We start from the raw sequence: 25,000 nt of genomic DNA on the forward strand, positions 1-25,000 counted from the left end.
TGTGTGTGTGTGTGTGTGTATAAAGACATGGCACTGAAACAGTTAAAAGGTTTAAAAAAGGTGTTTTTATTTTTCGTTGTTGGTATTTTGTGATCTCCGTTACCATAGCAGCAAATTAATAAATGATCCAACAATGACTTAAATAAACCAGTGGACCTAAAAACAAATACACACATAGAAATAGAAATATAGAACATTATAGTTCTGGTCCTTTTTTGTCTTTGTCCGTTAATATCAAGGCTAGTTGTTCTACCATTTAAACAAGGTTCGTTGTTCTAACATTTAAACAAGGTTCGTTGTTCTAACATTTAAACAAGGTTCGTTGTTCTAACATTTAAACAAGGTTCGTTGTTCTAACATTTAAACAAGGTTAGTTGTTCTGCGACGTAAAGAAACACCCCTTCATTAAGCAGGGAACATCAATACCTGCGGCATGTAGCCTAGCGGTTAGCGCGTTGGTTAGCGGTTAGCGCGTTGGTTAGCGGTTAGCGCGTTGGTTAGCGGTTAGCGCGTTGGGCCCAGGAACCCAAAGGTCTCTGATTCGAACACCTGAGCTGACAAAGCAACAATTTTTATTTATTTAATTTATGTCGATGTGTCTTTTTGAGAAAAGCACTGAACCCTAATTTGCTTCAGGGACGCCACTGTTAAACAACACATTACTCTGATCTGGTTTACGTGACACTAAAAACAAACTCTTAACAACAAAACTATTTTTTTTGGTTTCGCTTTTTAAAACGATAAGACAATCTGATACACCGGGTTAAATTAGCCAGTTGACATGAATCATGTTTAGATTTACCTCTGAACAGTAATATATAGAAATATGATTAATATATATATATAATAAAATAATCCATTTGGAGATGCTTAATAGACATGAGTACAAGCTCTTCAATCTGAGAAGTTGTTCCCTACATGAAACTATACTAAGTTACTACATAAATGTTACTATGGCAACCTAGTCGTTGACTTCACTATCACTGTTATATATATATATATCACATTATCTTCCTGTACATAGTTACATCATTAGGACTGGCTAGTATGCTAACAGCACTTCAGCAGTATGAGGTGTGTTTTACTGTGGCTACGACAGGGTTAGGGCTGTGGTTCCGTGCGGGTTCTAGAGCTCTGGGTCTGGATGTGTGACATCTGGAGAACCGGGAGGAGGAGCTGGAAGGCGTTCTGGATGTATGTGGTGCTGTTAGAACCCTAAGGAACAACGGAACACTGTTAGAACCCTGTTAGAACCCTACAGGACAACAGAACACTGATAGAACCCTTCAGAACACTGTTAGAACCCTTCAGAACAGCAGAACACTGTTAGAAACCAACAGAACAACATTACACGGTTAGAACCCTATGAAAAACTGTTAGAACCCTTCGGAACAGCAGAACAACATTACACTGTTAGAACCCTTCAGAACACTGTTTAGAACCCTTCAGAACAGCAGAACACTGTTAGAAACCTACAGAACAACATTACACTGTTAGAACCCTACGAAAAAACTGGTAGAACCCTTCGGAACAGCAGAACAACATTACACTGTTAGAACCCTACATAACACTGTTAGAACCCTACGAACACTGTTAGAACCCTTCAGAACAACAGAACACTGTTAGAACCCTTCGGAACAACATAACACTGTTAGAACCCTACAGAACACTGTTAGAACCCTTCGGAACAACAGAACACTGTTAGAACCCTACAGAACACTGTCAGAACCCTTCAGAACAGAACACTGTTAGAACTCTTCAGAACAACAGAACACTGTTAGAACCCTTCAGAACAACAGAACACTGTTAGAACTCTTCAGAACAACAGAACACTGTTAGAACTCTTCAGAACAACAGAACACTGTTAGAACCCTACAGAACACTGTTAGAACTCTTCAGAACAACAGAACACTGTTAGAACCCTACAGAACACTGTTAGAACCCTACAGAACACTGTTAGAACCCTTCAGAACAACAGAACACTGTTAGAACTCTTCAGAACAACAGAACGCTGTTAGAACCCTTCTGTAGCTCAGTTGGTAGAGCATGGCGCTTGTAACGCCAGGGTAGTGGGTTCGATCCCGGGACCACCCATCGTAGAATGTATGCACACATGACTGTAAGTCGCTTTGGATAAAAGCGTCTGCTAAATGGCATATATTATTATATTATATATTTAGAACAACAGAACACTGTTAGAACCCTTCAGAACAACAGAACACTGTTAGAACAACAGAACGCTGTTAGAACCCTTCAGAACAACAGAACACTGTTAGAACTCTTCAGAACAACAGAACACTGTTAGAACCCTTCAGAACAACAGAACACTGTTAGAACCCTTCAGAACAACAGAACACTGTTAGAACCCTTCAGAACAACAGAACACTGTTAGAACCCTACAGAACAACAGAACGCTGTTAGAACCCTACAGAACAACAGAACGCTGTTAGAACCCTACAGAACAACAGAACACTGTTAGAACCCTACAGAACAACATAACACTGTTAGAACCCTTCAGAACAACATAACACTGTTAGAACCCTTCAGAACAACAGAACGCTGTTAGAACCCTACAGAACACTGTTAGAACCCTTCAGAACAACAGAACACTGTTAGAACCCTTCAGAACAACAGAACACTGTTAGAACCCTTCAGAACAACAGAACACTGTTAGAACCCTTCAGAACAACAGAACACTGTTAGAACCCTGCAGAACAACAGAACACTGTTAGAACCCTATAGAACAACATGTCTTACCTCAAGCAGCACACTGTCAACCAAAGGGTTCAACTCTTCTGCTTTTCTCTGAACCTGGAGAAGGGCAGGAAGGGAGTCAGAGAACCAATGGGGTGCTGATCAGCTGATCACCTGACAGAGAACCAATGGGGTGCTGATCAGCTGATCACCTGACAGAGAACCAATGGGGTGCTGATCAGCTGATCACCTGACAGAGAACCAATGGGGTGCTGATCAGCTGATCACCTGACCGAGAACCAATGGGGGTGGTGATCGGCTGATCACCTGACAGAGAACCAATGGGGGTGATGATCAGCTGATCACCTGACAGAGAACCAATGGGGGTGATGATCAGCTGATCACCTGACAGAGAACCAATGGGGTTCTGATCAGCTGACAGAGAACCAATGGGGTGATGATCAGCTGATCACCTGACAGAGAACCAATGGGGTGCTGATCAGCTGATCACCTGACAGAGAACCAATGGGGGTGATGATCGGCTGATCACCTGACAGAGAACCAATGGGGTGCTGATCAGCTGATCACCTGACAGAGAACCAATGGGGTGCTGATCAGCTGATCACCTGACAGAGAACCAATAGGGTGCTGATCACCTGACCTTAATGCCATTAATTTATTTTGTTGGAGATAAAGTCCCAGTACACACACACATCTTACCCCAACGGTGAGCAGAGTATCAGAGAACTTCCTGGCAAGACAACCCACCTCCCGACACATGGCACACGTCAACCTGCAACACACACAGACATTAACGATGCTCAGAATATACATATGAGTGGAAGGTCATATTCCCTACACACACAGATGCACCCCCCCCCTACAGCCTGGTCTCTAGCAGGTCCCCCCCCTACAGCCTGGTCTCTAACAGGTCCCCCCCCTACAGCCTGGTCTCTAACATGTTTCTCCTGGTCCTGTCCCCCCCCTACAGCCTGGTCTCTAACAGGTCCCCCCCCTACAGCCTGGTCTCTAACAGGTTTCTCCTGGTCCTGTCCCCCCCCCCCCCCCTACAGCCTGGTCTCTAACAGGTTTCTCCTGGTCCTGTCCCCCCTACAGCCTGGTCTCTAGCAGGCCCCCCCCCAACAGACCTGGTGAGAATGTGAGCCTGGACTCTGGCAGGCTTCTCCAGGTCCTGTCCGTGGAGGATCAACTCTGCCACCTTGTGGAGCTGTTCGATACTGCGGGCTGTCACCTCCGCCAGGGAGCCCACTGAAGACAGGTACACTGCCTAGACACACAAACACACACACAATACATAGACATTAACACACACAATACATAGACATTAACACACACAATATAGAGACATTAACACACACAATATATAAACATTAACACACACTACGTGCTTAAAACGAAAAGCGAGGGGGCAGGCAGGCAGGCAGGCAGGCAGGCAGGCAGGCAGGCAGTTCTATGTCCAACATCCGATCTCACCTCTACAGACCTGGATCGTCTCTCTTCCTCATTCTCCTTTAGCTCCTCCCCCTCTTTCTTCTCCTTTAGCTCCTCCCCCTCTTTCTTCTCCTTTATCTCCTCCCCCTCTTTCTTCTCCTCCAGCTCCTCCCCCTCTTTCTTCTCCTCCAGCTCCTCCCCTCTTTCTTCTCCTCCAGCTCCTCCCCTCTTTCTTCTCCTCCAGCTCCTCCCCCTCTTTCTTCTCTTCTTCTCCCTCTCTTGTTTCAGGTTCTCCCCTTTGCTCCTCCTCCGTCGCCCCCCCGATGGTTTCTGTGACGACGACAGGTTTCTCCACCTCTCTCACCCAATCATGCGCTCTCATCCTGGCCTGGGGATGAATTGACATGACATCACTAAACTTTAACCTAAAATAATGAACTCTAATTCAGTAGATTATATTAAAACTGTCTGTATGTTACCTTGTTGAATTTGTCTGTGGTGACAGGGACTGTCTGTTACCTTGTTCAGTTTGTCTGTGGTGACAGGGACTGTCTGTTACCTTGTTCAGTTTGTCTGTGGTGACAGGGACTGTCTGTTACCTTGTTCAGTTTGTCTGTGGTGACAGGGACTGTCTGTTACCTTGTTCAGTTTGTCTGTGGTGACAGGGACTGTCTGTTACCTTGTTCAGTTTGTCTGTGGTGACTGTCTGTTACCTTGTTCAGTTTGTCTGTGGTGACTGTCTGTTACCTTGTTGAATTTGTCTGTGGTGACTGTCTGTTACCTTGTTGAATTTGTCTGTGGTGACAGGGACGGTCTGTTACCTTGTTCAGTTTGTCTGTGGTGACAGGGACTGTCTGTTACCTTGTTCAGTTTGTCTGTGGTGACAGGGACGGTCTGTTACCTTGTTCAGTTTGTCTGTGGTGACAGGGACGGTCTGTTACCTTGTTCAGTTTGTCTGGGGTGGCAGCGACGTGAAGCTCAAACAGCAACTCAGTCAGGACGCTCACAAACTCCTCCCCATCAGCTGCTGGAAAGAGACAGATTAAACATCAGACCAGAGAGAGACAGATTAAACATCAACCAGAGAGACAGATTAAACATCAACCAGAGAGACAGATTAAACATCAACCAGAGAGAGACAGATTAAACATCAGACCAGAGAGAGACAGATTAAACATCAGACCAGAGAGAGACAGATTAAACATCAGACCAGAGAGAGACAGATTAAACATCAACCAGAGAGACAGATTAAACATCAACCAGAGAGAGACAGATTAAACATCAACCAGAGAGACAGATTAAACATCAACCAGAGAGACAGATTAAACATCAACCAGAGAGAGACAGATTAAACATCAGACCAGAGAGACAGATTAAACATCAACCAGAGAGAGACAGATTAAACATCAACCAGAGAGAGACAGATTAAACATCAGACCAGAGAGACAGATTAAACATCAGACCAGAGAGACAGATTAAACATCAACCAGAGAGACAGATTAAACATCAACCAGAGAGAGACAGATTAAACATCAACCAGAGAGAGACAGATTAAACATCAACCAGAGAGAGACAGATTAAACATCAACCAGAGAGAGACAGATTAAACATCAAACCAGAGAGAGACAGATTAAACATCAGACCAGAGAGAGACAGATTAAACATCAACCAGAGAGAGACAGATTAAACATCAGACCAGAGAGACAGATTAAACATCAACCAGAGAGACAGATTAAACATCAGACCAGAGAGACAGATTAAACATCAGACCAGAGAGAGACAGATTAAACATCAGACCAGAGAGAGACAGATTAAACATCAACCAGAGAGACAGATTAAACATCAGACCAGAGAGAGACAGATTAAACATCAACCAGAGAGACAGATTAAACATCAGACCAGAGAGAGACAGATTAAACATCAGACCAGAGAGAGACAGATTAAACATCAGACCAGAGAGACAGATTAAACATCAGACCAGAGAGAGACAGATTAAACATCAACCAGAGAGAGACAGATTAAACATCAGACCAGAGAGAGACAGATTAAACATCAACCAGAGAGAGACAGATTAAACATCAGACCAGAGAGAGACAGATTAAACATCAACCAGAGAGAGACAGATTAAACATCAACCAGAGAGAGACAGATTAAACATCAGACCAGAGAGACAGATTAAACATCAGACCAGAGAGACAGATTAAACATCAACCAGAGAGAGACAGATTAAACATCAGACCAGAGAGAGACAGATTAAACATCAACCAGAGAGACAGATTAAACATCAACCAGAGAGAGACAGATTAAACATCAACCAGAGAGAGACATATTAAACATCAACCAGAGAGAGACAGATTAAACATCAGACCAGAGAGAGACAGATTAAACATCAGACCAGAGAGACAGATTAAACATCAACCAGAGAGAGACAGATTAAACATCAACCAGAGAGAGACAGATTAAACATCAGACCAGAGAGAGACAGATTAAACATCAACCAGAGAGAGACAGGTTAAACATCAACCAGAGAGAGACAGATTAAACATCAACCAGAGAGAGACAGATTAAACATCAACCAGAGAGAGACAGATTAAACATCAACCAGAGAGAGACAGATTAAACATCAGACCAGAGAGAGACAGATTAAACATCAGACCAGAGAGAGACAGATTAAATATCAACCAGAGAGAGACAGATTAAACATCAGACCAGAGAGACAGATTAAACATCAACCAGAGAGAGACAGATTAAACATCAGACCAGAGAGAGACAGATTAAACATCAACCAGAGAGAGACAGATTAAACATCAACCAGAGAGAGACAGATTAAACATCAGACCAGAGAGAGACAGATTAAACATCAGACCAGAGAGACAGATTAAACATCAACCAGAGAGAGACAGATTAAACATCAGACCAGAGAGAGACAGATTAAACATCAGACCAGAGAGAGACAGATTAAACATCAGACCAGAGAGACAGATTAAACATCAGACCAGAGAGACAGATTAAACATCAACCAGAGAGACAGATTAAATATCAGACCAGAGAGAGACAGATTAAACATCAGACCAGAGAGAGACAGATTAAACATCAGACCAGAGAGAGACAGATTAAACATCAGACCAGAGAGACAGATTAAACATCAGACCAGAGAGACAGATTAAACATCAGACCAGAGAGAGACAGATTAAACATCAGACCAGAGAGAGACAGATTAAACATCAGACCAGAGAGAGACAGATTAAACATCAGACCAGAGAGAGACAGATTAAACATCAGACCAGAGAGAGACAGATTAAACATCAGACCAGAGAGAGACAGATTAAATATCAACCAGAGAGAGACAGATTAAACATCAGACCAGAGAGACAGATTAAACATCAGACCAGAGAGAGACAGATTAAACATCAGACCAGAGAGAGACAGATTAAACATCAGACCAGAGAGAGACAGATTAAACATCAGACCAGAGAGAGACAGATTAAACATCAGACCAGAGAGAGACAGATTAAACATCAGACCAGAGAGAGACAGATTAAACATCAGACCAGAGAGAGACAGATTAAACATCAGACCAGAGAGAGACAGATTAAACATCAGACCAGAGAGACAGATTAAACATCAGACCAGAGAGAGACAGATTAAACATCAGACCAGAGAGAGACAGATTAAACATCAGACCAGAGAGAGACAGATTAAACATCAACCAGAGAGAGACAGATTAAACATCAGACCAGAGAGACAGATTAAACATCAACCAGAGAGACAGATTAAACATCAGACCAGAGAGAGACATATTAAACATCAGACCAGAGAGAGACAGATTAAATATCAGACCAGAGAGAGACAGATTAAACATCAACCAGAGAGAGACAGATTAAACATCAGACCAGAGAGAGACAGATTAAACATCAGACCAGAGAGAGACAGATTAAACATCAGACCAGAGAGACAGATTAAACATCAGACCAGAGAGAGACATATTAAATATCAGACCAGAGAGAAACAGATTAAATATCAGACCAGAGAGAGACAGATTAAACATCAACCAGAGAGAGACAGATTAAACATCAGACCAGAGAGAGACAGATTAAACATCAGACCAGAGAGAGACAGATTAAACATCAGACCAGAGAGACAGATTAAACATCAGACCAGAGAGAGACATATTAAATATCAGACCAGAGAGAAACAGATTAAATATCAGACCAGAGAGAGACAGATTAAACATCAGACCAGAGAGAGACAGATTAAATATCAGACCAGAGAGAGACAGATTAAACATCAACCAGAGAGACAGATTAAACATCAACCAGAGAGACAGATTAAATATCAGACCAGAGAGAGACAGATTAAATATCAGACCAGAGAAAGACAGATTAAATATCAGACCAGAGAGAGACAGATTAAATATCAGACCAGAGAGAGACAGATTAAATATCAACCAGAGAGACAGATTAAACATCAGACCAGAGAGAGACAGATTAAACATCAACCAGAGAGACAGATTAAACATCAACCAGAGAGAGACAGATTAAACATCAGACCAGAGAGAGACAGATTAAACATCAGACCAGAGAGAGACAGATTAAACATCAGACCAGAGAGAGACAGATTAAACATCAGACCAGAGAGAGACAGATTAAACATCAACCAGAGAGACAGATTAAACATCAGACCAGAGAGAGACAGATTAAACATCAGACCAGAGAGACAGATTAAACATCAACCAGAGAGACAGATTAAACATCAACCAGAGAGACAGATTAAACATCAACCAGAGAGAGACAGATTAAATATCAGACCAGAGAGAAACAGATTAAACATCAACCAGAGAGAGACAGATTAAACATCAGACCAGAGAGAGACAGATTAAACATCAACCAGAGAGACAGATTAAACATCAACCAGAGAGAGACAGATTAAACATCAGACCAGAGAGAGACAGATTAAACATCAACCAGAGAGAGACAGATTAAACATCAGACCAGAGAGAGACAGATTAAACATCAACCAGAGAGAGACAGATTAAACATCAGACCAGAGAGAGACAGATTAAACATCAACCAGAGAGAGACAGATTAAACATCAGACCAGAGAGAGACAGATTAAACATCAACCAGAGAGAGACAGATTAAACATCAGACCAGAGAGAGACAGATTAAACATCAGACCAGAGAGAGACAGATTAAACATCAGACCAGAGAGAGACAGATTAAACATCAACCAGAGAGAGACAGATTAAACATCAACCAGAGAGAGACAGATTAAACATCAACCAGAGAGACAGATTAAACATCAGACCAGAGAGAGACAGATTAAACATCAACCAGAGAGAGACAGATTAAACATCAACCAGAGAGAGACAGATTAAACATCAGACCAGAGAGAGACAGATTAAACATCAACCAGAGAGACAGATTAAACATCAACCAGAGAGAGACAGATTAAATATCAGACCAGAGAGAGACAGATTAAACATCAGACCAGAGAGAGACAGATTAAACATCAACCAGAGAGAGACAGATTAAATATCAGACCAGAGAGAGACAGATTAAACATCAGACCAGAGAGAGACAGATTAAACATCAGACCAGAGAGAGACAGATTAAATATCAGACCAGAGAGAGACAGATTAAACATCAACCAGAGAGAGACAGATTAAACATCAACCAGAGAGAGACAGATTAAACATCAACCAGAGAGAGACAGATTAAACATCAGACCAGAGAGAGACAGATTAAACATCAACCAGAGAGAAACAGATTAAATATCAGACCAGAGAGAAACAGATTAAATATCAGACCAGAGAGAGACAGATTAAACATCAGACCAGAGAGACAGATTAAACATCAGACCAGAGAGAGACAGATTAAACATCAAACAGAGAGACAGATTAAACATCAGACCAGAGAGACAGATTAAACATCAGACCAGAGAGAGACAGATTAAACATCAGACCAGAGAGAGACAGATTAAACATCAAACAGAGAGACAGATTAAACATCAGACCAGAGAGAGACAGATTAAACATCAACCAGAGAGACAGATTAAACATCAGACCAGAGAGAGACAGATTAAACATCAACCAGAGAGACAGATTAAACATCAGACCAGAGAGAGACAGATTAAACATCAGACCAGAGAGACAGATTAAACATCAGACCAGAGAGAGACAGATTAAACATCAACCAGAGAGACAGATTAAACATCAGACCAGAGAGAGACAGATTAAACATCAACCAGAGAGACAGATTAAACATCAGACCAGAGACAGATTAAACATCAGACAAGAGAGACAGATTAAACATCAGACCAGAGAGAGACAGATTAAACATCATTAAACCAGACCAGAGAGACAGATTAAACATCAGACCAGAGAGAGACAGATTAAACATCAGACCAGAGAGAGACAGATTAAACATCAGACCAGAGAGAGACAGATTAAACATCAGACCAGAGAGAGACAGATTAAACATCAGACCAGAGAGAGACAGATTAAACATCAACCAGAGAGAGACAGATTAAACATCAGACCAGAGAGACAGATTAAACATCAGACCAGAGAGAGACAGATTAAACATCAGACCAGAGAGAGACAGATTAAACATCAGACAGAGAGAGACAGATTAAACATCAACCAGAGAGAGACAGATTAAACATCAGACCACAGAGAGATTAAACATCAGACCAGATTAAACATCAGACCAGAGAGAGACAGATTAAACATCAAACAGAGAGACAGATTAAACATCAGACCAGAGAGACAGATTAAACATCAGACCAGAGAGAGACAGATTAAACATCAGACCAGAGAGACAGATTAAACATCAACCAGAGAGAGACAGATTAAACATCAGACCAGAGAGACAGATTAAACATCAGACCAGAGAGACAGATTAAACATCAACCAGAGAGAGACAGATTAAACATCAGACCAGAGAGACAGATTAAACATCAACCAGAGAGAGACAGATTAAACATCAGACCAGAGAGAGACAGATTAAACATCAGACCAGAGAGAGACAGATTAAACATCAGACCAGAGAGAGACAGATTAAACATCAGACCAGAGAGAGACAGATTAAACATCAGACCAGAGAGAGACAGATTAAACATCAGACCAGAGAGAGACAGATTAAACATCAACCAGAGAGAGACAGATTAGACATCAACCAGAGAGAGACAGATTAAACATCAACCAGAGAGAGACAGATTAAACATCAACCAGAGAGAGACAGATTAGACATCAACCGGAGAGAGACAGATTAAACATCAACCAGAGAGAGACAGATTAGACATCAACCGGAGAGAGACAGATTAGACATCAACCAGAGAGAGACAGATTAGACATCAACCAGAGAGAGACAGATTAAACATCAACCGGAGAGAGACAGATTAAACATCAGACCAGAGAGAGACAGATTAAACATCAACCAGAGAGAGACAGATTAGACATCAACCAGAGAGAGACAGATTAGACATCAACCAGAAAGAGACAGATTAAACATCAACCAGAGAGACAGATTAAACATCAACCGGAGAGAGACAGATTAAACATCAGACCAGAGAGAGACAGATTAAACATCAACCAGAGAGACAGATTAAACATCAACCAGAGAGAGACAGATTAAACATCAACCAGAGAGAGACAGATTAAACATCAGACCAGAGAGAGACAGATTAAACATCAGACCAGAGAGAGACAGATTAAACATCAGACCAGAGAGAGACAGATTAAACATCAGACCAGAGAGAGACAGATTAAACATCAACCAGAGAGAGACAGATTAAACATCAGACCAGAGAGACAGATTAAACATCAGACCAGAGAGAGACAGATTAAACATCAGACCAGAGAGACAGATTAAACATCAGACCAGAGAGACAGATTAAACATCAGACCAGAGAGAGACAGATTAAACATCAACCAGAGAGAGACAGATTAAACATCAGACCAGAGAGACAGATTAAACATCAACCAGAGAGAGACAGATTAAACATCAACCAGAGAGAGACAGATTAAACATCAGACCAGAGAGAGACAGATTAAACATCAACCAGAGAGAGACAGATTAAACATCAGACCAGAGAGAGACAGATTAAACATCAACCAGAGAGACAGATTAAACATCAACCAGAGAGACAGATTAAACATCAGACCAGAGAGACAGATTAAACATCAGACCAGAGAGAGACAGATTAAACATCAACCAGAGAGACAGATTAAACATCAGACCAGAGAGAGACAGATTAAACATCAGACCAGAGAGAGACAGATTAAACATCAACCAGAGAGACAGATTAAACATCAGACCAGAGAGAGACAGATTAAACATCAACCAGAGAGAGACAGATTAAACATCAACCAGAGAGAGACAGATTAAACATCAGACCAGAGAGAGACAGATTAAACATCAGACCAGAGAGAGACAGATTAAACATCAACCAGAGAGAGACAGATTAAACATCAACCAGAGAGAGACAGATTAAACATCAACCAGAGAGAGACAGATTAAACATCAACCAGAGAGACAGATTAAACATCAGACCAGAGAGAGACAGATTAAACATCAACCAGAGAGACAGATTAAACATCAACCAGAGAGAGACAGATTAAACATCAACCAGAGAGACAGATTAAACATCAACCAGAGAGACAGATTAAACATCAACCAGAGAGAGACAGATTAAACATCAACCAGAGAGACAGATTAAACATCAACCAGAGAGAGACAGATTAAACATCAACCAGAGAGACAGATTAAACATCAACCAGAGAGACAGATTAAACATCAACCAGAGAGAGACAGATTAAACATCAACCAGAGAGACAGATTAAACATCAACCAGAGAGAGACAGATTAAACATCAACCAGAGAGACAGATTAAACATCAACCAGAGAGAGACAGATTAAACATCAACCAGAGAGAGACAGATTAAACATCAACCAGAGAGACAGATTAAACATCAGACCAGAGAGAGACAGATTAAACATCAGACCAGAGAGAGACAGATTAAACATCAGACCAGAGAGAGACATATTAAACATCAACCAGAGAGACAGATTAAACATCAGACCAGAGAGAGACAGATTAAACATCAACCAGAGAGACAGATTAAACATCAGACCAGAGAGACAGATTAAACATCAACCAGAGAGAGACAGATTAAACATCAACCAGAGAGAGACATATTAAACATCAACCAGAGAGACAGATTAAACATCAACCAGAGAGAGACAGATTAAATATCAACCAGAGAGAGACAGATTAAACATCAACCAGAGAGACAGATTAAACATCAACCAGAGAGACAGATTAAATATCAACCAGAGAGAGACAGATTAAACATCAACCAGAGAGACAGATTAAACATCAACCAGAGAGACAGATTAAACATCAACCAGAGAGAGACAGATTAAACATCAACCAGAGAGACAGATTAAACATCAGACCAGAGAGAGACAGATTAAACATCAGACCAGAGAGAGACAGATTAAACATCAGACCAGAGAGAGACATATTAAACATCAACCAGAGAGACAGATTAAACATCAGACCAGAGAGAGACAGATTAAACATCAGACCAGAGAGAGACAGATTAAACATCAACCAGAGAGACAGATTAAACATCCTTTAGTTTTTTATATGAATTAAAAGCTAAAGTACCAACATGTGTGGCAGATTTCAACAAACTAAATGTCCGTAGAGACTGTACGGGTTTTAGCCGTCTAATTCCACGACTTTGTCGATATCGTGGAAAAAGTATTGGTTGTAAACTATTTTCGGACATCTTGGCTGGTTCAGTGAGTCAGGGTCTAGGTCTGCTGGTTCAGTGAGACAGGGTCTAGGTCTATGGTCACCAACCTTTTCTGAGTCAAGGTCACAATTATAAACCAGTTCTGTAGCAATGAGCCAATTATAAACCAGTTCTGTAGCAATGAGCCAATTATAAACCAGTTCTGTAGCAATGAGCCAATTATAAACCAGTTCTGTAGCAATGAGCCAATTATAAACCAGTTCTGTAGCAATGAGCCAATTATAAACCAGTTCTGTAGCAATGAACCAATTATAAACCAGTTCTGTAGCAATGAGCCAATTATAAACCAGTTCTGTAGCAATGAGCCAATTATAAACCAGTTCTGAGGTTTGTGCCGTAAATTACAGGCCCAGTGTATTATTGCCGCATATTGGCTTTGCTTGAATTGCCCTGCCAATGTTGTTCTTCTTAGACCATTTTTAGAAATTATATTTTTCAGAAGAAACGTTGAACAACTAATAGTCAAATCACAGTGTCAGAACAGGTGGGCTGGTTCTGGTCTTTAAGGCCATTTCCTGTTGCTTTGGTTAGAAACGGTTTAAACTGAGCTGCTAGGACACAACATGCCTTCTCTGGTACCCGTAGATAGACGGGTTAGAAACGGTTTAAACTGAGCTGCGGTTAAGGACCCAGCTGTGTTTATAAGTATTTAAGGACCCAGATGTGTTTTATCAGAGGTTAAGGACCCAGCTGTGTTTATCAGAGGTTAAGGACCCAGCTGTGTTTATCAGAGGTTAAGGACCCAGCTGTGTTTATCAGAGGTTAAGGACCCAGCTGTGTTTATAAGTATTTAAGGACCCAGCTGTGTTTTATCAGTATTTAAGGACCCATCTGTGTTTATCAGTATTTAAGGACCCAGCTGTGTTTATCAGAGGTTAAGGACCCAGCTGTGTTTATCAGTATTTAAGGACCCAGCTGTGTTCATCAGTATTTAAGGACCCAGCTGTGTTTATCAGAGGTTAAGGACCCAGCTGTGTTTATCAGTATTTAAGGACCCAGCTGTGTTTATCAGTATTTAAGGACCCAGCTGTGTTTATCAGTATTTAAGGACCCAGCTGTGTTTATCAGTATTTAAGGACCCAGCTGTGTTTATCAGTATTTAAGGACCCAGCTGTGTTCATCAGTATTTAAGGACCCAGCTGGGTTCATCAGTATTGTAACTCACACAGAGGAGTAGAACACTGGGGACTTGGATCACCCCTATCCACCGTCTCCTCTCCCTCTTTCTTCTCCTCTCCCTCCTTCTTCTCCTCTCCCTCTCCCTCCTCCTCCTCCTCTCCCGTGTGGCTGACGAAGATGTCCTTGATGGCGATCAGTTCTTTCTTTATCTCCTCCTGATCCTCCTCTTCCAGGGAGGACAGGAACGACTGAACCTGAGAGGAGAGAAGAGGAGGAGATGAATGACTGAACCGGAGAGGAGAGAAGAGGAGGAGAGGAACGACTGAACCTGAGAGGGGGGTGTGTGAAGAGGAGACAGAGGAGTTGGGTTAATAGTATCCGTGTGTATATCTGTGTTTGCACTCGTGTGTGGGTGTGTGTGTGTGTGTGTGTGTGAAGAGGAGACAGTGGTGTGTGTTTTACCTTAGCCTCACTCTCATTGGCCAGTATCTCCAGAGCCTCTAGGTGTGATAGGCCCTGGTAGTCATCAAACAGGATTCCGTAGTGAGCTGTGGGCTCACTGATTGGCTGGCAGCTGAGACGAGCCCTCTCCTTCTCTTTGGCATCCTTCAGCATCTGACCAATCCCAACACAGAGATACAACACCTCAGCCAATCACAACACAGAGATACAATGCCTCAACCAACCAGAACACAGATACAGAACAACACAGCCAATCACAACACAGAGATACAATGACTCAACCAACCAGAACACAGATACAGAACAACACAGCCAATCACAACACAGAGATACAATGACTCAACCAACCAGAACACAGATACAGAACAACACAGCCAATCACAACACAGAGATACAATGACTCAACCAACCAGAACACAGATACAGAACAACACAGCCAATCACAACACAGAGATACAATGACTCAACCAACCAGAACACAGATACAGAACACAGCCAATCACAACACAGAGATACAATGACTCAACCAACCAGAACACAGATACAGAACACAGCCAATCAACAGAGAGATAATGTGGTCATTTTCATCACTTTCAAAACTGAAACATTATTTTCACCATTGCCCACAGAGCATGTGTATCTGTGTGTGTGTGTGTGTGTGTGTGTGTGTGTGTGTGTGTGTGTGTGTGTGTGTGTGTGTGTGTGTGTGTGTGTGTGTGTGTGTGTGTGTGTGTGTGTGTGTGTGTGTGTGTGTGTGTGTGTGTGTGTGTGTGTGTGTGTGTGTGTATCTGAGTGTGTATCTGTGTGTGTGTGTATCTGAGTGTGTATCTGTGTGTGTGTGTATCTGAGTGTGTATCTGTGTGTGTGTGTATCTGAGTGTGTATCTGTGTGTGTGTGTACCTGGCTGAGTGAGACAGTCCTCTGCATTAGTATCTTGGTCTTCCTGAAACCAGGGTCAGTCTCTGCCAGGACCGTCATGGTTCTCTTACCGATGAACTCTAAGGCATCGAGACCTCCACTGATCACTGATTTACCCTGGTGGGGAGGGACGGGGTCACGACAATGTTATCTGTTATCAATTACACTGATCGTGTGTGTGTGTGTGTGTGTGTGTGTGTGTGTGTGTGTGTGTGTGTGTGTGTGTGTGTGTGTGTGTGTGTGTGTGTGTGTGTGTGTGTGTGTGTGTGTGTGTGTGTGTGTGTGTGTGTGTGTGTGTACAGTGTGTGTGTGATGGTAGACCTGCTTGGTGGTGGAGTAGTGACCAGGGCTGACTGAGGACAGCTATCCTCCTCTTCCTCTCCTCCCTCCTTCCTCTCCTCATCTCCCTCCTCTCGCGCCTCCTCTCCTACTGAGGTCCTGTGAAGACGCAGAGCTCCGGCCTTCTCCTTTACTGAAGTTAGACTGTTACCTAGAGAGAGATGGGGGAGAGAGAGTCAGAGAGAGAGACAGAGAAAGGCAGAGAGAGAGACAGACAGAGAGAGACGCAGAGAGAGAGAGAGAGACAGAGAGAGAGAGACAGAGAGAGAGGGAGAGAGAGAGAGACAAGAGAGCGAGTGAGAGAGAGAGAGAGATAAAAGTATTGCTGGGGAACAATGGTTGTAAAGAGTGACATCACTAAACACATTTGGAACACAACCCCTATTAACTAACAAAAGGTTGGTTCACCAGACATCAACCCCTATTAACTAAATAAAAGGTTGGTTCACCAGACATCAACCCCTATTAACTAAATAAAAAGGTTGGTTCACCAGACATCAACCCCTATTAACTAAATAAAAGGTTGGTTCACCAGACATCAACCCCTATTAACTAAATAAAAGGTTGGTTCACCAGACATCAACCCCTATTAACTAACAAAAGGTTGGTTCACCAGACATCAACCCCTATTAACTAAATAAAAGGTTGGTTCACCAGACATCAACCCCTATTAACTAAATAAAAGGTTGGTTCACCAGACATCAACCCCTATTAACTAACAAAAGGTTGGTTCACCAGACATCAACCCCTATTAACTAAATAAAAGGTTGGTTCACCAGACATCAACCCCTATTAACTAAATAAAAGGTTGGTTCACCAGACATCAACCCCTATTAACTAAATAAAAGGTTGGTTCACCAGACATCAACCCCTATTAACTAAATAAAAGGTTGGTTCAGACATCATTCGTGGGGCATAAATGTGTGTGTGTGTGTGTGTGTGTGTGTGTGTGTGTGTGTGTGTGTGTGTGTGTGTGTGTGTGTGTGTGTGTGTGTGTGTGTGTGTGTGTGTGTGTGTGTGTGTGTGTGTGTGTGTGTGTGTGTGTGTGTGTGTGTGTGTGTGTGTGTGTGTGTGTGTGGACTTACCCACAGTAGACGTGGCACTGGTCAGTAGAGACTTCCCCCAGGAGCCCCATCCACCCCAACCTTTCCCCTTGACCTGAAGAGAGTCCTATATTCACACACACACAATAACGTCACCACGACGACAACAACATGCCATCACTATGACGACAGCCAACCAGCCAATCATACCTCTTCCTCCCCCTCGGCAGCAGCGGTCTCCGCCTCCAGGCTCACCAATTGGCCACACTCAGTCACCTGATCCTCCACGCCTCCGCACCCTGATTGGTCAATAGGAGCCTCATCTCTGTCTTCCCTGGTCACGTCCTCTCCTGCCACCTGGTTGGCTGGCTCAGAGCCCTCGGAACCCTCCGTGGCCAACGAGGGCTGGAGGATGGGTGTGGGAGGCGGGAGAGCTGTGTGTCGTCTTCTCCTGGGGGTTGGCGTCGGTGTGGGGGGTCAGAGAGGGAGAAGGGGGGGAATATGGGAGGGTTGGAGTCAGACATGTTCATCTGAGAGAGAGAGAGAGAGAGAGAGAGAGAGAAGGGGGAAGAGAGAGAGAGAGAAGGGGGAGAGAGAGAGAAGGGGGGAGAGAGAGACAGAGAGAGAGAGAGAAGGGGAGAGAGAGACAGAGAGAGAGAGAGAAGGGGGAGAGAGAGAAGGGGGAGAGAGAGACAGAGACAGATAGAGAGAGAGAGACAGAGAGAGAGAGAGAAGGGGGAGAGAGAGAAGGGGGAGAGAGAGACAGAGAGAGGTTTATTTTTTAATAGTGACTGATTTAGCCCAGTAAAATCTGTGGTGTTTTCATTAGGAACCAAACGGGGCGGGACCAACCTGAAGTTGTCCAATAGAAACTAATTACAAAAACGCAACTGTTTGGACTAAATGACCACACCCCCAGTAATGCTGAACATTGACGTTTAACAATCAACTCAATGAGCCAGTGAAGATGAGAGAAGCAGAAACACAAGCTGAACTCTCTTCCCCGGTGCGTTCAACAGGATGCAACGTTTTGTTACGTTCAAGATAGACATATACTATGTAGAACAAACACGACTCTCTTGCCATGTAGAATCACGTCGGCTCTATTCATTAGAATTGCCATCGGCAATGTTCCCGAAACGTTTTCCAAATGAACATGGCCACGCGGTTCACGCAACAGTTTTAGTTGTAATTCCAGTGGTGTTATTAGCGCCATCTGGCGGTCACATCATATCAACGCGTCGACCACAGCACTGTTTTCCTTTGGCTTTGACACAGAAGAGTGACAACAATTCTTTCAGTCTGAAAACATTAATAAAATAAATAAATAAATATAATTTGAAATAAAAGTTAAGACACGCGTATATCATGTATACTGCGATATGTTGTGACATATAATAAATAAATAAACACCCGTTTAATTATCTTACAAATAGTCAGGAATAATTCACTAGGTTTCACTGTTACAAACACAGATTCTGCAACTATGTCAGTAAGTAGGTTACTGTCACTAAGAGGGAAATGGAAAAGCCTAATTCAATAACCACGCGGTTTGGTTTGGTTTGTATGTATGTATGTATGTATGGTAAATGACTGTGCATCTCACCGGTTCGTCTCGCTGCTGACAACTCTCTCCGCTTAGACGCGCTCCTCTTCCGCCCCGCCACGTAGACAGGGATCCGCGTGTTGTCCGTCGGTGCGATGGGAGGTGACGTCACCCCCGGGGAGCTCGTCAGAGAGGGAGCGAGAGGTCCAACTCGGCGGAAAACGTGTCTCCCTCCAGCAGGTGGCGTTTTTGTCCTTGTTTCACCCATCAAGCAAGTCGGGTTTTTTTTGTCGGAGGTCAATAAAGAGTGTCGAATTTAATCATCAACAACAATAAATGAATGGTTTGTTTGCTTCGTGAGGTTTATTTTATGTAATGCTTTAAGTTGTTACGAATGTACCGGTATAAGTAGGACCCGTTTACATCCCGGTAACTTTGAGAATAAACACTTTATATAACGGAGTTTGTCTAGAGACGGTAAAAGCACATTCATGATATGAGGCAAGGGCGTCTCTCAATTCAAAATCATTTCAATTTAAGGGCTTTATTCTCATGGGAAACATATTTGAAACCTTGTCAAAGCAAGTGAACTAGATAATAAACAAAAGTGATATAAGCGATAAAATGAACAGTAAACATAACACTCACAAAAGAATGAAAACAATAACCAAGTTCCCAGATATTTTGGACGCACTGAAAATAGCTCATATAAAACAGCTTGATTTCCGCAAGACGTCATGCGCGGCTCGTTGGTCTAGGGGTATGATTCTCGCTTAGGGTGCGAGAGGTCCCGGGTTCAAATCCCGGACGAGCCTCGTTTTCGAAAGTGATTATTTTTGTGTTAATTATTGTCACAGTGTCAAGAGATGTCATAACACCAACACACTCCCTTACGTCTCTTCACACAATGTAGTTCGCAAAAAGATATAAGCTATTTACCAAACAAACTAAAGTAAAAAAATATATAAAATAACGAGGCTATATACAATGGGTACATAGCCGCATTATTGTTAATTTATTGTGTTTCTTTTTATAATTATTTTACTTTATTTGGTAAATATTTTCTTAATTCTTCTTGAACTGGGCTGTTGGTTTAATAAGGGCTTGTCAGTCAACATTTCACGGTAAAGTTCCAACACTTGTTGTAATCGGCGCATGTGACTAATAAAGTTCGATTTGATTTGAAAACGTATCACGTTCCATTGCTTACATTATCTACATAATATATATCCAATATATATATATATATTTTAAAACGCGTCTTATCTCTTAATGTCTAAAATGCAGAAAAAAGGGGGAGAAACACACACCGATATGAAACGTGTATCAATATATAGGTTTATTGTGATTCTGATATTTGTTTTGTAAAACATTACGCAACATTTGCTGTACAGAATAATGAGTTCACAGTTTGATATAGAATGGTCAGAAGACTCCCATTTGAATTGACAACCCCACATAAAATACAAGATAGAGTTGAATACACATTCACAACCTTATATATATATATAAAAATGTTTTATATAATTCATTGATTAAAAAAAACAAATAAAAACATAAAATGTATTATCATCATGCTTTATAAAATACCTTTAATTGCCCATTTCAGTCTAATAATCATTTATAAAATATATTACAACAATTCATCATCATATTACATCTGCATAGTTAAAAAACCAAACGCAAACCAAACGTGTGTGTGTGTATAATCCTGCTATTAAATGAAAAAGGCAGATTACATGAATCCCAAAACAGTGATATTGGGTCAGTCTGATGATTTCCCTCTCCTCAGGGTTAAAGGTTAAGGACTGTGGGATGCTAAAACTGACCCCAGATCTGTGACTGTTTCCCTCTCCTCAGGGTTAAAGGTTAAGGACTGTGGGATGCTAAAACTGACCCCAGATCTGTGACTGTTTCCCTCTCCTCAGGGTTAAAGGTTAAGGACTGTGGGATGCTAAAACTGACCCCAGATCTGTGACTGTTTCCCTCTCCTCAGGGTTAAAGGTTAAGGACTGTGGGATGCTAAAACTGACCCCAGATCTGTGACTGTTTCCCTCTCCTCAGGGTTAAAGGTTAAGGACTGTGGGATGCTAAACTGACCCCAGATCTGTGACTGTTTCCCTCTCCTCAGGGTTAAAGGTTAAGGACTGTGGGATGCTAAAACTGACCCCAGATCTGTGACTGTTTCCCTCTCCTCAGGGTTAAAGGTTAAGGACTGTGGGATGCTAAACTGACCCCAGATCTGTGACTGTTTCCCTCTCCTCAGGGTTAAAGGTTAAGGACTGTGGGATGCTAAAACTGACCCCAGATCTGTGACTGTTTCCCTCTCCTCAGGGTTAAAGGTTAAGGACTGTGGGATGCTAAAACTGACCCCAGATCTGTGACTGTTTCCCTCTCCTCAGGGTTAAAGGTTAAGGACTGTGGGATGCTAAAACTGACCCCAGATCTGTGACTGTTTCCCTCTCCTCAGGGTTAATGGTTAAGGACTGTGGGATGCTAAAACTGACCCCAGATCTGTGACTGTTTCCCTCTCCTCAGGGTTAATGGTTAAGGACTGTGGGATGCTAAAACTGACCCCAGATCTGTGACTTGAACTGGGTTTAATAATGTGGGTCAATCAATACATCAATCGCATCAACGCGTCATTCAACCAACCAACCAATGATTGATTGAATAATGAATGGATTTGAATGAGAATGTGCTGATTGTCTGGTTCCGTGAATGGTTTTAAAGTGCTCTCTAGTTTTCTGTACTCTGCAGGCTCACTAGTCTCCACTAGACTCTCTAGTCTCCACTGGCCTCCTCTGGCCTCCACTAGACTCTCTAGTCTCCTCTAGTCTCCTCTAGTCTCCTCTAGTCTCCACTGGCCTCCTCTAGTCTCCTCTGGCCTCCACTAGACTCTCTAGTCTCCTCTAGTCTCCTCTAGTCTCTCTAGTCTCCTCTAGTCTCCTCTAGTCTCCTCTGGCCTCCTCTAGACTCTCTAGTCTCCTCTGGCCTCCTCTAGTCTACTCTGGCCTCCTCTAGTCTCCTCTGGCCTCCTCTAGTCTCCACTGGCCTCCACTAGACTCTCTAGTCTCCTCTGGCCTCCTCTAGTCTTCTCTGGCCTCCTCTAGTCTCCTCTGGCCTCCTCTGGTCCTCTAGTCTCTCTAGTCTCTCTAGTCTACTCTGGCCTCCTCTAGTCTCCTCTGGCCTCCCCTAGTCTCCTCTGGTCTCTCTAGTCTCTCTAGTCTCTCTAGTCTCCTCTGGTCTCTCTAGTCTCCTCTGGTCTCTCTAGTCTCCTCTGGTCCTCTAGTCTCCCCTAGTCTCCTCTAGTCTCCTCTAGTCTCCTCTAGTCTCCTCTAGTCTCCCCTAGTCTCCTCTAGTCTCCTCTGGCCTCCTCTAGTCCCCTCTAGTCTCCCCTTGTCTCCCCTGGTCTCCTCTGGCCTCCTCTGGCCTCCTCTAGTCTCTCTAGTCTCCTCTAGTCTCCTCTAGTCTCCTCTAGTCTCCTCTGGTCCCCTAGTCTCCTCTAGTCTCTCTAGTCTTCTCTGGTCCTCTAGTCTCCCCTAGTCTCCTCTAGTCTCCTCTAGTCTCCCCTGGCCTCCCCTGGCCTCCTCTGGTCTCCTCTGGTCTCCTCTGGTCTCCTCTGGCCTCCTCCGGCCTCCTCCAGCCTCCTCTAGTCTCTCTAGTCTCCTCTGGTCCTCTAGTCTCCTCTAGTCTCCTCTAGTCTAACTATATAGACTATGTACAATACAGGAAGTCACCAAACCTGCCAAGATGGCCACCCATTGGGGTTTGAGTCTCGTTGTTGTTGTTGTTGTTGTGTTTTGCAAAACAGGAAGTCACCCTGCTCCTGCCGTATATGATGATGTCATATCGCCGAGTCCACTTTCAACCGGCCCAATGGAAGTATTTTACTTACAGAACAAAAACAACAACAACAACAACAACAACAACAACAACAACAACAACAATAATAAGAATAACAAATATAATAGAACAGAATAATGATCATGATAATGCCCCAGGATAATAAAAATAGTTTGTTTCACATTTCTAGAATCAAAGACAACAAGCATTTGCCTTGTAATGGTTAGGAACCCCACAGCCCTTCCACCCCCTCTACCAGAGGTTAGGAACCCCCACAGCCCTTCCACCCCCTCTACCAGAGGTTAGGAACCCCCACAGCCCTTCCAGAGGTTAGGAACCCCCACAGCCCTTCCACCCCCAGAGGTTAGGAACCCCCACAGCCCTACCAGAGGTTAGGAACCCCCACCGCCCTTCCACCCCCTACCAGAGGTTAGGAACCCCCACAGCCCTTCCACCCTCTACCAGAGGTTAGGAACCCCCACCGCCCTTCCACCCCCTCTACCAGAGGTTAGGAACCCCCACAGCCCTTCCACCCCCTCTACCAGAGGTTAGGAACCCCCACAGCCCTTCCACCCCCTCTACCAGAGCCTGGTGTTGACCTCTGGTTAGGAACCCCCACAGCTCTACCAGAGCCTGGTGTTGACCTGTGACTCCAGCATCATGTGACTAGAGTCAGTACAGGCTGTTGAGCTGTGTGTGTGTGTGTCCACTGAGTACTGAGCAACAGGTAGTCCCCTCCAACCAGCAGAGGGAGCCATTCTCAGGTCAGCCGTTAACAAACCTCTCTCTCTCTATATATATATATATATATATAATAAACGTGCCGGAGTCCTGTGGTCCAGGACTCCGGCACTGCAGATGGCGCTAAAATCACAAATATCTGCTTTAAAAAAATATATATATATATATATATATATATAAAAATGTATTACTTTAAAATGGAGATCATTGGTGCTGCCCATGCTGTCACAGACGCCGTACAAAGTTGAGTCTTCGTTCTATCTCTATGGTTAAGATGTCTGTCTCTCTCTATGGTTAAGGTCAAGATGTCTGTCTCTCTCTATGGTTAAGGTCAAGATGTCTGTCTCTCTCTATGGTTAAAGTCAAGATGTCTGTCTCTCTCTATGGTTAAGATGTCTGTCTCTCTCTATGGTTAAGACCTCTGTCTATCTCTATGGTTAAGGTCAAGATGTCTGTCTCTCTCTATGGTTAAGGTCAAGATGTCTGTCTCTCTCTATGGTTAAGGTCAAGATGTCTGTCTCTCTCTATGGTTAAGATGTCTGTCTATCTCTATGGTTAAGATGTCTGTCTATCTCTATGGTTAAGATGTCTGTCTCTCTCTATGGTTAAGGTCAAGATGTCTGTCTCTCTCTATGGTTAAGGTCAAGATGTCTGTCTCTCTCTATGGTTAAGATGTCTGTCTATCTCTATGGTTAAGATGTCTGTCTATCTCTATGGTTAAGATGTCTGTCTCTCTCTATGGTTAAGGTCAAGATGTCTGTCTCTCTCTATGGTTAAGATGTCTGTCTATCTCTATGGTTAAGATGTCTGTCTCTCTCTATGGTTAAGGTCAAGATGTCTGTCTCTCTCTATGGTTAAGATGTCTGTCTCTCTCTATGGTTAAGATGTCTGTCTCTCTCTATGGTTAAGATGTCTGTCTCTCTCTATGGTTAAGATGTCTGTCTATCTCTATGGTTAAGATGTCTGTCTATCTCTATGGTTAAGACCTCTGTCTATCTCTATGGTTAAGATGTC

At 42.9% G+C, this 25,000-nt stretch overlaps 1 protein-coding gene, 1 long non-coding RNA gene and 1 other non-coding gene across 3 annotated transcripts; 1 reads left to right on the plus strand and 2 right to left on the minus strand.

The window, feature by feature from the left end:
- Positions 1 to 42: 42 nt before the first annotated feature.
- Positions 43 to 16,615, minus strand: LOC124018010 (protein NOXP20-like; the record flags this gene model as incomplete). Its single annotated transcript, XM_046333264.1, has 10 exons — positions 43 to 1,215; positions 2,758 to 2,811; positions 3,415 to 3,487; positions 3,843 to 3,982; positions 4,189 to 4,323; positions 4,376 to 4,534; positions 5,088 to 5,173; positions 15,138 to 15,345; positions 15,554 to 15,706; positions 16,454 to 16,615. Coding segments are annotated over 10 exons (1,284 nt in total), but the record flags the coding sequence as incomplete, so codon positions are not given.
- Positions 16,616 to 16,798: 183 nt separating this feature from the next.
- On the minus strand, positions 16,799 to 18,289 carry LOC124018004. Its single transcript, XR_006835545.1, has 3 exons — positions 18,064 to 18,289; positions 17,896 to 17,980; positions 16,799 to 16,961 (listed from the first exon to the last, which is right to left on the minus strand). It is a non-coding gene; the product is annotated as an uncharacterized LOC124018004 (long non-coding RNA).
- Positions 18,290 to 20,142: 1,853 nt separating this feature from the next.
- On the plus strand, positions 20,143 to 20,214 carry trnap-agg. Its single transcript has one exon. It is a non-coding gene; the product is annotated as a tRNA-Pro (tRNA).
- Positions 20,215 to 25,000: the final 4,786 nt, after the last annotated feature.

This window comes from Oncorhynchus gorbuscha, unplaced genomic scaffold, assembly GCF_021184085.1.
Source record: "Oncorhynchus gorbuscha isolate QuinsamMale2020 ecotype Even-year unplaced genomic scaffold, OgorEven_v1.0 Un_scaffold_370, whole genome shotgun sequence".
NCBI lineage: Eukaryota > Metazoa > Chordata > Actinopteri > Salmoniformes > Salmonidae > Oncorhynchus > Oncorhynchus gorbuscha.